The 16,264-nt window shown below is 39.3% G+C and overlaps 1 protein-coding gene across 5 annotated transcripts in view; it reads left to right on the top strand.

Moving 5' to 3' along the window:
• st18 (ST18 C2H2C-type zinc finger transcription factor) overlaps positions 1–16,264 on the top strand; it is a 50,811-nt gene that overhangs the window by 25,967 nt on the left and 8,580 nt on the right. For 4 of the 5 annotated variants that reach the window (XM_036138277.1, XM_036138276.1, XM_012876197.3 and 1 more), the window contains 11 exons: positions 564–679; positions 3,206–3,257; positions 4,142–4,172; positions 4,346–4,533; positions 7,978–8,700; positions 9,381–9,515; positions 10,951–11,041; positions 11,146–11,238; positions 11,785–11,993; positions 12,136–12,335; positions 14,754–14,999. In XM_036138277.1, the coding sequence (XP_035994170.1) occupies positions 564–679; positions 3,206–3,257; positions 4,142–4,172; positions 4,346–4,533; positions 7,978–8,700; positions 9,381–9,515; positions 10,951–11,041; positions 11,146–11,238; positions 11,785–11,993; positions 12,136–12,335; positions 14,754–14,999 (2,084 nt within the window). The remainder of the gene's footprint in view (positions 1–563; positions 680–3,205; positions 3,258–4,141; positions 4,173–4,345; positions 4,534–7,977; positions 8,701–9,380; positions 9,516–10,950; positions 11,042–11,145; positions 11,239–11,784; positions 11,994–12,135; positions 12,336–14,753; positions 15,000–16,264) is intronic. The other variant, XM_036138278.1, reaches the window with a different exon arrangement.

Raw genomic sequence — 16,264 nt, 5'->3', positions numbered from 1 at the left:
GGGGCGGCAGTGTGTGTTTGCGTGTGTGTGTGTTTGGGGGGGGGGGGGGTTAAATATGATTCAGCAGATGACGAACCAGCCAGAATAGTAGTAGTCTTTTTTCATATGCAAATCAAACTGAGTGAATAACCCCCCTCCTCGCTACACCCCTCTTCTTTTTTTTTCCCCCCAATTTTGTTTTTCTGAGGAAACGCTCTCTGAGCTATAATTAAGAGGACGTGTGCTTTTTCTTTTTTTTTTTTCTTTCTCCAAAGCTAACAGAAATAAATAATTCTATAATAAGATCTGTGAAGTGAAGAGGCTTAATGTACTCATTGTGTTCATCCTTGTTTTCCCTCTTGGATATTTTGTATTAATTAGAAGCAAGCAATTTGATCTCTGTCAAGCAATCAATTTGCATTCTCTTTCCTTATGCCTTTGGAGATATGGATGTGGGTGTTTCCATACCATGAAATGAAAGACGCAATTTCGCAAAGTCCCTTCCAAATCTCGTTCGGGTTTCTTGTGGAAAAGTTGCAGCATACAGCTCAGAAGTGTCTAATCTTGTGTCTTCTCTGTCACAGATAATGAATTACACGATCCCATCCTGAGAGAAAACAAGCGTGAAAACAGCAGCCGGGGAGAACAGTGCGAGTCTGGCATCTTACCCTTCACCGTGCTTGGAAAACCACAATCAAAGGTGAATGGTCTGTTGCGGAGCAAAGTTTCGCATGTGGATTTGTTAGGCGATAAGAAGGAAACAGATAATTATGTAACTGTCTGAATAAGCAGCAGTGCTCCGTAAGTGGAGGAGAGTCAGCGCTCTTTCGACTGCACTGATCACAGATAGTAGATAGATAGTCTGAGATGGCTTTTTGCTTTTGAAGAGGGCTGTGGGAGGCTGGCAGATGACAAAGTCTTTAATATAGCTGAACCCACTTTTTTTGATGTGATGAAGGGCTGTAGCATCGTTGTTGGCTCAGATGGATTCTGCTTTCTGATGAAAGAAACAGGTTAGTATAAAGAAATGCGATAACAAATCGGCCAGAGATCAGAATCGGCCAATGCTTCCTTGATTGGCAGCTCCAACACTGGAAAATCTGACTTTTTTCCCCTTCATTAAATGTATCAAAATTAAGAATTATGACAATTTTCATTCTGCGAACACATCATATACTTTGATTTTCTTTTCTGACCACATCAATCATATTCATTTTCTGCTTGATTTAAAACTACTTCCTCCATCAAAGAACCTCCAGATTTTTTTATAGTCCTGAAGAAACGATACTAGAATGGGTGAGAACTTTGGAAATAGATTTAATTTATTTTCCTCTTCATACCAGATACTAAACAACAAAAATCTAACACCGGGGTTAATCATCAAGATCAGTTCTATTTACATGCTTGAAATCAATCTAGATCCTGACATCTGCAGGTTCTTTTTCTAAATAGACTGTGTAGGTTTTTGGAAATGGCACAATATCAAACAGACAAATAAAGACACGTTTACACTCTTTTATTGTTACAAACATATACAGTAAAAAGAATTAGGAAAACAAGCCATTGTCGTTGAAGCATACATGTTTGGCCTTTTTTTTTTATCCCCATTTGTTAAACTACAGCAGGCTTCTCCTGATGGGTGCTTACCCACGAAGTGAACGTTGTGGGCAATGAAAGAAATGAAAGGAGATGATTTACTTAGGTTAAGAAAAGAAAACAGCAAAACTGTTAAATATCTAAATAAATAAATACATAACAATGTAAATGTTATGATTTGTTCTATAATAATTTATTTTATATTACTAGAGGAGTATCACCAGAAGAAAGAAAAAAATAAATAATTCCGTCTTGATATTTATCTAAATTGATAACGTCAGTTGAACCTTGACTTACCTCCATGGTGAAAATCACAGGCTGGATGATGTGAAGAAAACATTTTGTTTTTGGAACAACACATTTATACAAAATATCGAGGCGTGTCTGTTTGGGAAAGTGTTATAACCTAATGAGCTACACTCATTTTTACAGAACGTAATCTATAGTGTTTTGGAGTTGTTTGTCTCAATAGGCTGTAGTAATCAAAAGTAATGAACCTATTATGAGCAGGACCTCTGAGGGCCCGGCGTGGCATTAAGAGTGTGGCACATAAAAGGTTTATTAAAGGAAATTAAGGTCCATCACTGCCACACCTGCTCCCCTATTATAAATGTATGACAGGTCAGTGCCTTCAATCACAACAGCAAACGAGAGAGAGGAGTCATGTTTCCCATTACCAGAGAAAAGTAACAGCATATCCTCTGACTCACAGATTTCACTGGCCTGTGACCACTATACACCGCCACCATCCCGGAATAATTATGTTTAATAGGTTTTATTTGGGATCCACAAGCAACAGCCAGTGAGAGTGGATGGTTTTTAGCAACTATTTTTGTCTAAACACACACTATGAGGTCCCGTCTGTACTTAAGTGTCATAATTTTGTGTCATTATGATTTTCTCACTCTTAGAGAACTTTTTTCTTTTTTTTTTTTTTCCTAATGCTGGGTAGTGTGTTTACATGTTACCAGTGTTTTAGAAGTTGTTTGTGGCGTTGTGCACAAATATGGATTCTAAGTGGCCCCGGGGCTCCCAGTTCATCAGCTAAACCCTCCCAAAAATCTGTTTTGTAATTTAAATTAATAAATACTTGTCTCTTAACTAGCACCAAAAAGCATTGATACACAACTCCAGTCCTGAAAGTGCTCCATCGGCTTCCGTTTTTGTGCTGATTTAAAAAATATTAGTATGAATTTGTGTTTTAAACGGTATTGTTGGTCCCAATCTAATCTTCTCATAACTCACACATCTTTGAAAGCTTTTAAATCAATCAGCCAGTTTCAGCTTTGTTCCGTCTAAAATATAGAGAAATATAGAGATGATAAACCTTTTGGTTAATACTGCAATTACCTACCTTTATATATCCATACATCAGTTAAAAACTAATTTATTATCTCTGCCTTTCAACTTGAGTTGATTATGAGAACCTTAATAGTTTTGAGTGCTATTTTAGCTAATTTTGTCATTTAATTGTACTTTACCTATTATTTTATTGTTTATTATTTTGTTTGTTTGACTAAATTGTAGAATACTTAGGTAAATTGATTTGACACTATAGTTGACTAACTCACTAATTAAATCAGCATGTCATCTGCATATATGATGATGTTTTTTTTTTTTTTTTTTACAGATGGATTCTGACGGTGAGGAGCAAACCTTCAAAACATGCAACAGTAGCCCAGGTGAGTTTAGACTTCTGCTTTAGGCACTTACTAGCAAACACACACACACACACACACACACACACACACACACACACACACACACACACACACACACCACTTACGATCACAGGTTAGGGGTATCAGTTCAACAATCCAACTTTATAACTGTCAGTTTTATCTATTATCTTCACAGTCTGAAGAGCACTGCACTGCCATTTCATTATTCAGAGGGGAATAACTTCATTAAATTCAAACACGGGCTTCAAATTAGTGAAGGAGTGTGTGTATATATTGTGTGATTGAAAACCTCTAAACTGGATATGCCATCATGCAAGTGTGCAAAGCTTGCAGAGCCTTCCTGATCACGAGGGGACTATTATCACAACTGCAAAAAAAATAAAATAAAAAATAAAATAGAATAGAATAAAAAATAAATCATGAAGAGTGTCATTATTATTGGTTGTGCTTCATGGCAGTAGCGGAGCAACTGGTGAATGAGATTTACGCAGGGCTCCCTCTGGGGAAACGGATTTAGCCTTTTAGATCATGTCGTCAATGCTGTCAAAGGATGAGCTACGTTCACGTTTCCAGAGAGTGAGCAGGCTGAATGAGATGTTTCTTCAGATCAATGAGGAGTCCACTCCTACACCCGTCTGCTGATTATACTGATACACTGGCATTGTAAAACCTATGGTGAAAAGGGCAGCTTCATATCACCCCTGAGACATTATCTGCAGAACAAATATTTACAGGACGTTGTAAAATTTCATTAGCAAGAGTCCAAAAGTTCTGAGTGCGCCTGGAGCCTTGCTGAAAAAAAATATGTTGACAGATGCCACGCCGTTGTGGTGGAAACGTAAACACGGCTTTACGTCTAATACTTCCTCGTCTTTGTTTCACAGTCCTGGTCGATTGCGTCACTGAGAGCCACAGGTGAGATTTTACGATTTAAACACTTGATTAACCTTCGCACCATTCATAAAAGAGATTTTTTTTCTTTATACAATATAGATTAAAGTTTAGAATTTGCGGAGCTTAAAATGAGCATCCTGACGCCTCCTTCTCCTCTGCTTCCCCCCCCCCCCCCCCCCACCCCTTTTTTCCAGCCCATATGGGTCCGCGGTGAGGAAGAGGAGCGCCCAGGATGGGGTGCAGGGCGCCCCTGTCAATAAGCGAAAGTCCCTGCTGATGAAACCCCGCCACTACAGCCCCAGCGACGCGTGTGAAGAGGAGAGCGAGGACCTGGCAGCGCCACAGGACAAAGAAGAGCTGAGGAACATTGACACTCCAGCAGGTAAACAGATGTCCTGTTGTTTTGTCTGTTTTGATGAACAATTGACGCTGAATTTTAAAATCCCATCTGTTGCATTCATATTTCCCCTCCCTCTGCCATCAGCCAGCAGCCGCAGTCATTGTGCAGTGGAAGTGAAAGACTACACTGCTGGGCCCACATTAGTTGTGTCTCACATCCGCAAATTGAAGTTTTGACAGCTGATCTGCCATGATATTTTTGGCGTGGCTTTACCCTCTCTTGATGAGGCCAGATTTCAGACCCCTCATCTGTCCTTTTTTAATAGCCAGCCCAAACCCATTGATTCCATACAATGAAATACTGAATGGAGGCGTGCACCAGTTCACTTTGATTTAAATTGAAACTTCCTTGTCCCTTTTTCTTTTGCTGGTACCACATTTTATTACTTTAATTAATTTTAAAAAATTACAGTTCGAATACATCAATTATGCTCCCATGTATTGCAAAAGAATGTTTTTTTTTTTTTGTTTTTTTTTTCCAGATTAACAGAATTTTGTGCGTTTGGCAACAACGCTCGTGGCGTACATGTGCATTCTCGCCCACTATAATCTGCACTGATTCTGTATATTTTTAACGATGTAACTAAGCAACAAACGTAATTGTCCCTTTCAAAAGCTTTTGTTAGGCCCTCTAACACAGTCTAATACATAATTAGGCATAATGTCTTCGGCTCATTATAGTACACATGTGTGTAGTTAAATGGACCGGGAGAGTGGCTCCCCAAAATTGTGTGGATTTATTGGAAATGGAATTTATTTGTTTCCTGGGTTCATATTACGTTACAGTTATTTAAGTACTTCACCCTTTATAATCAGGTTACTGCTGTTTATTTTACCTTAAACAAACGTGTCATTAACTGGAATTGATTTAAAACAAACCAAAAAAAAATTTAATACCAAAAACTAACAAAATTAATCTGATATGTGTCGAAAACAGCAACAGCAAGAATACTGATAAACATATTCACGGCATATTTTGCAGTTATCGTCATATTCATGGGGCTATTTTCTGTGCAAAAACAAAAATTGGAAAAGTGGACTGGAAGCTATAAAAAAAAATTTTTTGTTGTTTTTGTGGCGGGAAGCTGGTCATATCTGCATTTTAACAAAAAGGGAGGAAAAAATAAGCCTCTTGTTTTGTTGAGCCACACTGCGTTCAGCTCCAGCCAACTGCAGCCCTGCTGCAGAGTGCTGGTAATGGCTATTCTGGAGTACAAACTGTTCACCTGTTCCAACACACAAACCAGCGGAGGGATCCAAGTTTTTTTCCTCCATCCTTTTTTTTTTCCACTACACTTCAATGTGTGTGTGCGTGTGTGTGTGTGTGTGTGTTTGTCTGACTGCATGCGGCTGTGTCAGGCCTGGGAGTCCATCTGGATGAAAAACAAAAACCCTAGCCTCATAAATGTAAATACGTGTTACTGACTTTAATTTTTCATTCAACATGGTTTGCCTTTAGATATTCTTTTTTTTTTTTACCCCCTTACTCTCAGTGGGGAATATTGACCCACTGAAATGCTGCCTCAGCCAGACAAGCAAAAGTCCCGCATACTTAACAAAGCCTCAAATCCTGTATTTGCACTAATAGTTAGTTTTGTTTTATGAGTGCCACATAATGCTAGCGATTTGAAAGCTCTTTTGGTCAGGATTAAGTTTTTTTTCGTTATTAAGTTGCAGCTTTCTGCTAATGCCTGTATCCATATCGTCACAATCCATCTCTATCAATCTTCTCAATCTATTGAATCCCACTTTCAGTTTGGACTACTACTTAACGTCTGGCTACTTAAGTGGATATACAGACCTCCAGTCCAGCCTGCTGAAAGTAAAAAAAATATATTAAAAAAACTCAGTCTGAAGGGCTTTAATAACACATATGTTTAAATGGTTTGAGGATCAGGAGAGATTTTGAATCAATCCAGATGATAGCTTTCCTTTGTTAATCACTGACCATGATTTAACATGATCAGCAGTGTTAATAAAGTGTTGTCTGCGATGCATTTTCAGGGATAACCCTAACCCTCTTTGTCTCTTTACCGGATCGACGTTTTCCCAAAATCTTCTGGCGCTGTGGACATGTGACTGGGATTTATTCTAAATGATAAAGGATCTGTGGGGGAATGCAAATCAAATTATAAAGACCACTTAGCAAAATAACCCGGAGGAAACAGATTTAGTTTTATAACGATTTTAATGTGGCTCTAAAATTCAAGAAAATTTAAAAAAATATGCAATAATGCCACTAAATGTGTCATGCATGGTATCTTTTCACAACAGAGAGGTTTTACAACATAAATATGAATTTGACAAAAGTACTTTGAAAAGTTTTTTTTTTTTTTTACATTAAAATGATATTAGGAGTTTAACTACATGCTGATTTTTATTCAAACAGACATGATGAAAACCAGACCCCAAACTGCTCATTACATCCACAAATTCTGACATTTACTGGCAAATAAAACAGAAAAGTTGCTTATACTAGACACTAGCCAATATTCTGCTGTATTATGATTTAAATCTTATCACATAAAAAAAATGTTGTTTTAATTTAGTTTGCAGTCAAATTGAACAAGTTGGATAATTGTTTTTTATTACACATTTTAGCATTTTGGCAGGTCCTTATTTTCTGCGTAAAAATGCCAAGTAGCACCAATTTTATGAACTGAGTGTTTAAAAATTAAAGCATAATCAAACTAAAAACTACATAGTTCATATTTTCAGCACTTTTTGGCTTCAAATGCAATTGAAACGACACCAGAGCTGCTGACTAATTTCCTTGTTTAATGTTCCTCACACTTGTTTCTGCTCAGTTTGAACCATGCTTGATATTTTCTACCTTTAATTTGAGAAAATTCTTCACCTGGTGTTTTAATGAACTCGCCTTTTTTTCTGTGGTTTTACACCTAGAAACAACAGTTATTTGCCCCTGAAATCAGATTTGACAGACAACATGTTGCTCCTCGGCTTGCACTTCGAAAGACAGATCATAAATAAGAATAAAAATTGCGTTTTCTGCCCATGCACCGCAAATCCTTTCATAATCTTGATCTAAATCTTATTTGAGTTGTTGCTCCAGATGGAGACAACAACAACGTGGAAAGCAATTGTGCTCCTTATGTCCTAGGTTTCATGCTGAACTAGCAGAAGGAAGGTTTTACATATGTTTTCAAAAATATGCCTGTATTGCTTGGAAATCTCGCAACCTTATGACTGTTGATTATCATTCCCCTGCTGCATGTACTCTTACAAATCCCCGCTGATGCTTATGAAAACATGTTTTTCTCAGGATGTGACTCTGTTAGAGAAGTGAGAGGAAACCTAAAACCTTTAAAGGATTTGCTAAAGATTACTAAAGAAATAATATGCGAGGGGTAAAAACATAAAAGTTCTGTTGTGCAACCCAATAACGAGTGTTGTCCTGTTGTTTTAGATGGGAATTTTAAAGCGCTGAATGGCGGGGCTAACAAAAACGGCTGCCTGGACGCCGCTCCAAAGTCCTGCGGTTTGCTCGGATGGCCTGAAGTTACATCTAACAGCTCACCCCAGTGCGAGCCGGACACATCTGAGCAGCTAATGATGGAGGAGGAGGAGGAGGAGGAGGAGGAGGAATTCCATAACAATGAGGAAGAGGACCAATGTCAAGATAGGATGAGCGGCAGCTCATCGCCGCAGAGTCCGTACAGAGACATGAGGGAGGCTGAGTGGGAGCCCCTGTCTCTGTCTGCCAAAGACAACAGCTCAAACTGCAGCCCTTCCCGAGCCTCCGAAGACCTTTCAGGGAGGAGCGGCCACACCAAGGAAGAGTCCGAACTGAGCAGCCCGATGGGCAGAGCCAGTATTTTCCAGGCCGAAGCTTTAAGGTACAGGCTGCTCCCCACCGAGGAGGACAGCGAGGGGGAGGGGGAGGCAGAAAGGCTGCCCAGGCTGGACGGCTGGGCTCTGGGCCTCCACGAGAGAGGCCTCGACATGAGCAGGGAGAGAGTAAACCTGAGCCTGTTGGAGCAGGCCATCGCCCTGCAGACGGAGCAGAGGCAGGCCCTGCACCACGCCTACAGAGAGATGGACCGATTTCTGCTGGAGCAGATGACCAGCGAGAGGCGGCACCACAGGATGATGGACATAGAGAGCAGGCTCAACTACCATGGGGGAAAAGGTATTGCTTCTAAGAAAACAATCTGGGACATTCTAATGTTGTAATAAATCCGATTGAACACTTGTTATTTAGAAGATTTTGTGCTCCAAAAAAAAAAAAAAAAAAAAAAACATTTGAAAGGAATAAAAGAAGCATATGCAGGGGGTTGCGGGGGAATCAGAGGATGGAAATCCTCTTAAGGACTAAAAACATTTTGGCAACAAGTGAGGTAATAAATAAACAGACTAAAATCTAAAGAAGAACATTTTTTTTTTAATATGGAATTGGTGCTACTCAGAATATTGGATTTTGATAGGAATCAACTGGATATTTAACCATGACCATAAGTCTTAAATCCTCCTAAAGTACCTCTCGTGTTTCCCTCGGATTCTTCAAATGACTGCAGATAAATGTGTAATCCTGGATGTAATCTTTCGATGTATGGGCATTAGGAAGTGAACACTCTGTGTTAAACTGTAGTCTTAACTAAAACGGCAGCTTAATAGACGCATGTAGTGGGGAAGGGTTTTGCCTGTGCATGATATTTCAATCTGTTGGTTTTTATCTGTTTTATACGTTCAGGAGATTGCAAAATCTTCACATGTGATTTACATTTTGTCATATTTGAAACAAAAAAAACAATTCAGTTTTATTTGTTGTGAGAAAAAAAAAAAAACCCCGCTCTCCCCCTGTGTCTGTAGACTCTCCCAGGACAGATAAAAAGGATATAAAGTGTCCAACCCCCGGCTGTGATGGCACCGGTCATGTGACGGGCCTGTACCCACATCACAGGAGTCTGTCTGGATGTCCCCACAAAGTCCGAGTCCCCCCAGAGAGTGAGTCGCTGAAACAACGCCGTTTAGTGGGCTGATTTTCACTTACAAAAAAAAAAAAAGAGCCGCAGTTTTGCCGTTTACAATCAGCCGCGGTAATTGAAAACCTCTTAGCTCCAGCCCAAAGACAAGAAAAGCCTGCTTATACATTTAGCTCAATTCAAAGATGAGCGACGAAAAACTTTACACAGAAACTTGAAGGATTTTCTCTCTTTTACTCATGTTTGAATATTGAATTCTCCTTTTTTTTTTTTTTTTTTTCCCCCCACATTGGCGATTGTTAAGTCATTTCAATATAACTCAACAAACATTGGACATTAAACGGCAATGTTACAAAAGGGAACGGAAAAAGTAATTAAGTTTTTCAAAAACGCACATGCTCTTAGACGGCACGCTGTATTTGCAAATCAAAGGGCTTCCAGACGCAAGAATTCAAAAATAAATAGACAAGTCCAACAAACTAATTGGCGGATATGTACAGAGACGAACTTTCTAAGGATGCAGAGCGGACCTTTAACAACGCGCTTGGTTTGAAGAATGTAATCTGTCTTGTTTTCGCTCCTCTCTCTGCTAAGCTGTTTACATTTCAGCCACATTACAACGTTCTGCTCAATAAGCAAACCGCTTTTTGCTTCTTCTTCCTCCTCATTCTCTCCTCCTGTGGGTACTTTCTTCTTAATGTAAATCATCAATTAATTGCCCAGAAATCTATGCTTTATTTTAACATTACATACAATGCGGTGCCTTTCAAAAGTATTAATAACTCTCGAATGTTGTTGATGGGAACAGCATTGGAGGGAAAGACAGAGCAATCCTAGAAGAAAACCTGTTAGAGGCTACAAAAGACCTGAGACTGGAGCAGAGGTTCACCGTCGAACCGGGAGGGAAAAAACCTAAACATCTACAAAAGAATGGTTTAAATTAAAGTTGGAGCACTGAAATGGCCTAGTCAAAGTCCAAACCTAAATCTACTGAAGAATTTGAGGCAAGTATTGGAATTTAATGTTTTTAGATCCATCCATTCTGGCTGAAATTGGACTATTTTGCAAATAAGAATGGGTTTAACTTTGGGTCTGTTGATGTGCAAAGCAGGTGGAGAAATAGGACAAATAAATAGCAGTGAAAGGTGGTTATACAAACTATTTTTCTATTTGTATAGGTCTTTTAATAGAACTTGAAAACTAGGTGTTATTTTCCTTCCACTTCAATGTTATGGTCTGCGTCACACTGGTCCATCACCTAAGAAGCCTTAAATACACAAAAGTTTGCGGCTGCTATATGACAAAAACGATGAAGGGGAGGAAATACTTTTGCAAGGCGCTGTGGTTGGGGGGGGCGGTCATAATCTTAAAAACTAACTGTTCCTCGGATGTCGAATCCTTTTGTAAATCTTGTATATGAGCTCATGTCGTCTGTCTGTTCTTTGTTGTCTACGCAGTCCTGGCAATGCATGAAAACGTCCTCAAGTGCCCTACACCTGGGTGCACAGGAAGGGGCCATGTCAACAGCAACCGTAGCACCCACCGGAGGTACATCCACAGATATGAGCCATTAGAAAAACCTGCACCCTGTTTGACGATGACTTACAGTGTTAGCCTAATGTGTTTAATCCCCCCCCCCCACTTCCAACCAGTCTCTCAGGCTGCCCTATTGCCGCCGCAGTGAAAGTCTCCAAACCTCAGGATGAGAGCCTGAAGTGCAGACAAACACCTGACCGCTCGCCGAGGTATGGCGCCAGATCATGTTTTTTGGACTTTCAGCGCTCCCAGTGTGAGCACATGCAGACAAACAATGACATTTCAGCTCAGCACTGGACTCGGTTCTTTACACACAGCTGAGATCATCTGAAAAAAAAAAAAAAAAACCCCCGATGAAGACTATTATTACTGAGGAAAAGTGGAATATGTTCATTCCCTGATCCCAGCTGAACACACAGCCTAAATCTGAGCTTTCCAAGCAAACATAAGTGACGGTTGCTGCTCCTGTGAGTTCCTCTCTATTAGGAATGATAAAAGAGCAGAACTCTTTGTTCCCTGTGGATATATCATGGGCAGGATGCCCACTCCTTCTATATTAATTAGTCTGGCAACCTGACTGTGGATCTACAACACACATTAGATTCCAGGCTCCATGTGTACAAAAGCACTGGCATCCCTCACTGATTAAACACAATGTCTACAATTTTACTGCTTTTATTAACTTTTTTTCGGCCACCTTTGTTCGGAAACGATTTAATACAATAAGGCACGCTCCTCTGTTCTCCCACTTTTAGGGCAATCAGCTTGATAAAGAAGTTCGAAATGAACCAGCTGAACTACAGACTCTCTCATCCAGTAGCAGCCCTGCAAACCAGCCTCACAAAAGAAATGGACAAGTACAGCCGGATCCGCTTTGATTATGCCAGCTTTGATGCACAGGTCTTCGGCAAGCAGCCACTGCTGGGGACCAACCAAGACCAGGAAATGTCCCAGTACCCCGACTGTAAGTTTCGCGCTTTTTTCTTAATGCAAATTCTGAATCTTTTGTTCATTTATTTGAAATATTTCTAAGGGTTTTTCGATGTGTTTGAGTTTAACACCTTGTGCCGCGGTGACTAAACGGCAGGCCCGTTGTTTGTCTTTAGCACCTCAGCAGTATTCTGGCATCTTTGGGGCCCCCGGTGGCCGCGTGCCCATCTCTGGTCAACACAGTCCACCGAGTCAATTCAAAAAAGAGGACAGTCTCCAGGCCACGGCAGCGACAGCCGCCATCCTTAACCTCTCCACCCGCTACCGGAAGAGCATGGAGACCATCAGTAGCCAGGCCTTGGCAACCTCGACCAAGGTAATGCAATTAGTCCGTTTGAAAGGTCTTTAATGTGGTCCTTTAAAGGATCTGTGACATGCGGGGGAAAAAGACGGGGGAAACAAAAGAGCAAAGATCAAGGAGTTCAAGCTTGTCACAAGGGTGACGGGAAAATGTGGAGGTTTTTATCCCCTTACGCCCAGTCGGTATTTTTGACGACACGGGGGATGCGGCTCCTCACTGAGGGTGCCGCTGTGTCAGGGGGCAGCATGGGCACTCCAAAAAAAAAAAAACAAATCAGAAAAAGAAAAACATTAGTTGCACCAAGCAAGGTTTCTGGTGCTTGTAGGTACGTCCCTTCAAAGAGGAGTCAAAGCAATGTCTGACAATATGTCTGCCTCCCACAGCCAATTCATGACGATGTCTTTTCAAGGTTCATTATCATTGCTACGTATGCGGCCATCTCATAGCTTTTATTTAAAAAAAAAAAAAGCTAGACGGAATTCATTAGTCTTTGCTTAGCGATCTAAAATATAAAGACTGGAGAAATGTGAAGTGAATTATTCTGACCGCATTACAGATTATTAACACGTGGAGAAATTTAGTTTTCCCAAAACTAAATAAAATAAAAATCCTAATAGTTACATCTCTCGTCTCCCTTTTGGGTGCAAAGAACAGCCGTCGATGCAGCGCATCAAGGAAGAGATCTAAAATCTGCTGGCTTTTCCTGCTTCCACTACTTGTTTTTTTTTTTTTTTTTTTTTTTGGGTGAAACATGTGGCATCGCGTTTCGTTTTGGAATCAGCTGGCACGTAAAACCCTTGAACTGTTGTCTGAAGATGCATCTTGCCCAGTGCAGATGGCAGAGGATATTTTGCTTAGTTATATGATCCAGCATAGGCTGTTTGTCTACACCAGATCGTCTTTAGAAGCCTTCAAACGGATTAGGCCAATTAGCAAAAGGAGTTAACATATCAAAAGTTTAATTCACACCAAATCCAAACTCTTTGTCTGAAAACGTGCACAGATCAAAATGTCTTCTGCTCGCGGCAAATGCCCAACATGGCATTGTGTTCAACTTCTTCCCAACTCGCGTCATGATTAATATTGATCACATTCTGTGGGTTACATACGTGCACTGTGTACTGTAGATGATTCAAGGTTTCCACACCTACACAGCACAGATCCTTGTCTCCCAGCTTGTTGAGCTGAGAATGTGGCCCTGTACCAGGTACCGGCCCACTGAATGAATAAAACAGTGTTAGCAAGTTAATCATCTGTTCTCGTTTACAGCTTAGTTGTCTTGGACAGACACACAAAATGAAGAACAGCTTTCGCGTCTGAAAAAGAGGGGGCCATATTTAGAGTGTTATGTGTCGCTGGATGCTTTAACTTATATGCATATGTAAATATATTACAATTTGAAATATACCAGAAAGACATCCAACCAGAAGCTTAAACAACAGGGGAAAAGTGTGAAACGGCAGTTCTAATTATTCAGTAAAACAAAAGAAAAAGAAAATCGAATGTTTTTTGTTTTTTTTCGCTTTTGAGATTCCTGCTGACATTAAATCACAATAAATCAATCGGAGAGAATTAAATTTCACACAGATACCATTTTCGGTGCAGGGTAATTAAACTAGACAGTCACATTTGACAAAATGATTCTTTTAATGAATCAAAGTGCCGTTAAAAAGTGACCCCATAACCATAGATAGGGTTTAATGAAACATATGGATTGAATAATTGGTTTCGTTTATGGAAAAAGGATTTTCGCTTTTAATGAGGTCCAACTTTTAATACCCTAAAACAGCCATAAGTCATCACGCCAGTACGTTTCAGACGGAGGGGAGGGGGAAAAAAAAAACCCGATACACGCACGACAAACACATCTGTCAGCAGGGGAAACTTATGCCACATTAAGCTTTTTTAATTTTTGCTTTAATAATGATGACCTAAAACCAACAAACCCCCCCAGCCCATCTCACACACGCACACACACACACACACACCCTGACTCCCAGCTGCCATCTTGGTTGTGTGTCCTAGAAAACAGATGACACAGCTGTCACCAAAAAAAAAAAAAGAAAAAAAAAACTACACACCAGTGATTATTTTTTTTGTGTTCAGCAGAATTAATGCTGGCTTAGTTTGGTATTTTGTCTGGTGTGAGATAACCGCTGTATGAATTATTTAAATACGTTGTTTGCTCCGCGTTTCAAGTCACTTTATTGGTGTTTACAGAGGAGCGGGGTGAAAGTTTTTACAGCATGTCTGCTGGCTTATTGTAATCAGAAAATACTTCTTATTTTCACACTGTGTTCCCCCTCCTACATTTCAGCCCTCGCAGCAAAAATAAAAGTCCTCTCTACAGCATGTTGTCACATGTCTTAAACTTCAAAACGTGGGATTCTTTAACTGATTTTTTTTTTTTTTTATTATTATTCTTTTCTTTAGGATATGCTTATCGAGGTGGATGAAAATGGGACCTTGGACCTGAGCATGAAAAAGTGCAAAGAGAACGGAAAAGCCCAGGCCAAGGCGCCTTTGGAGGAACACCTGCCTCCTCCCGAGTCGGCCATGATGAAAGGTGGGAGTCTGCTCATCGGCCCCGCCTTCTACCAGCCGCTGTGTGACAGAGACACCTGGGAGAACGCCATCCCTGTCAACTTCAGCAAAGCACATGTCTTACAGGACAAAGAGGTAAAATATGCATAGGTTACCATGAAAGGTGCAAATGGGCCAGAAAGAGAATGCATTGTCTGTGTACAAAGCATAAACAAACTTTATTTGTTTGATTTTTTTTTTTTTCATTTTTCATTCAGTTATAAATAACAAACAAAAATGCTACAAATTCACCTTAAAAGCAAAGAAAGAACAGAGAAATGCTGATAGACAACCAAAGTATTACTTGAGTTATTCCTAAAGAGGATCTGGCCAACAGATTTGTTTTTGCAGTCTCCAAACTTTTACCAAACTGCCTAACATATTTATAGTTTCATAAATGATTGAACAGTTTCACTTATTTTTTTAGACACATCTGTTTAGGGCAAATGTATAATTTAAAATGTCGGTTAAGTTTAAAAACAAGCAGCAGTATGCTGATTTATTATCAGATTATAGATTTCATAGAGGGGAACTCAAGTAATTTAAGGGGCAAAAATAACATGAATGTTGTCCTACAGCTTTTGATACAGTCAGAAGAATTAGGACCACTGGAAATAAAAGTTGTTCATTCACTGGTCCACCTGTCAGTGTGAACATTTTAAGATTTAGAGTCCAGGGGGGAAAAATACTTAGAAAAAATATGTTTTTAAAGTACAAAGTGCAACCCCACACCACCCCCCCCACCCCCCACCCTCAAAAAAAAAATAATAAAAAAACATTTAATTTTATACATAAAGCTTTAGTCTTACATTTTATTAAAAAAATATGCTGAGTTGTTTTAAATGTTCTATTTTATTTATCTATAAATTTAAATAATTTCCTTTGAAAACAAAATTAAAAGGTTTCGATAAACCAAACTTTTACTTGAATAATTTCTGAGTAAGAAAAAGAAATATATCTTTCTACACCTTTGTTTTGTTTGGTCTGGGTTAACTAAAAGGCTTTGTGTTAAAGTTAAAAAAAAAAAAAGGAATTAATTGTGAGATTTAAACTGCTTCACTTATTGGTTTAATGAGGTCTTTTCTATGTAAAATGCCTTTCTGATTTTACAATATTAAAACAAAAATATCATCTCATAATTACTTAAATTATTATTATTAGACTAAACAACAAATACATAAAAAAAAATAGGATTTTGTTTACATTGTCTTCATTTAATTTTAGCGGGGTAGGAATACCTGAGTTTATACTTTTTAGGAAGTTGTTTACAATTAACAAAGAAAAAAAAATCAAAACACTGAGATTTAGTCAGAAATTTCATTTATATATACACATACACACACACACACACACACATATAT

Source organism: Fundulus heteroclitus, chromosome 6, assembly GCF_011125445.2.
Source record: "Fundulus heteroclitus isolate FHET01 chromosome 6, MU-UCD_Fhet_4.1, whole genome shotgun sequence".
NCBI lineage: Eukaryota > Metazoa > Chordata > Actinopteri > Cyprinodontiformes > Fundulidae > Fundulus > Fundulus heteroclitus.
Note: the sequence above shows the minus strand (reverse complement) of the source record. Positions and strands in the feature narration are given on the sequence as shown.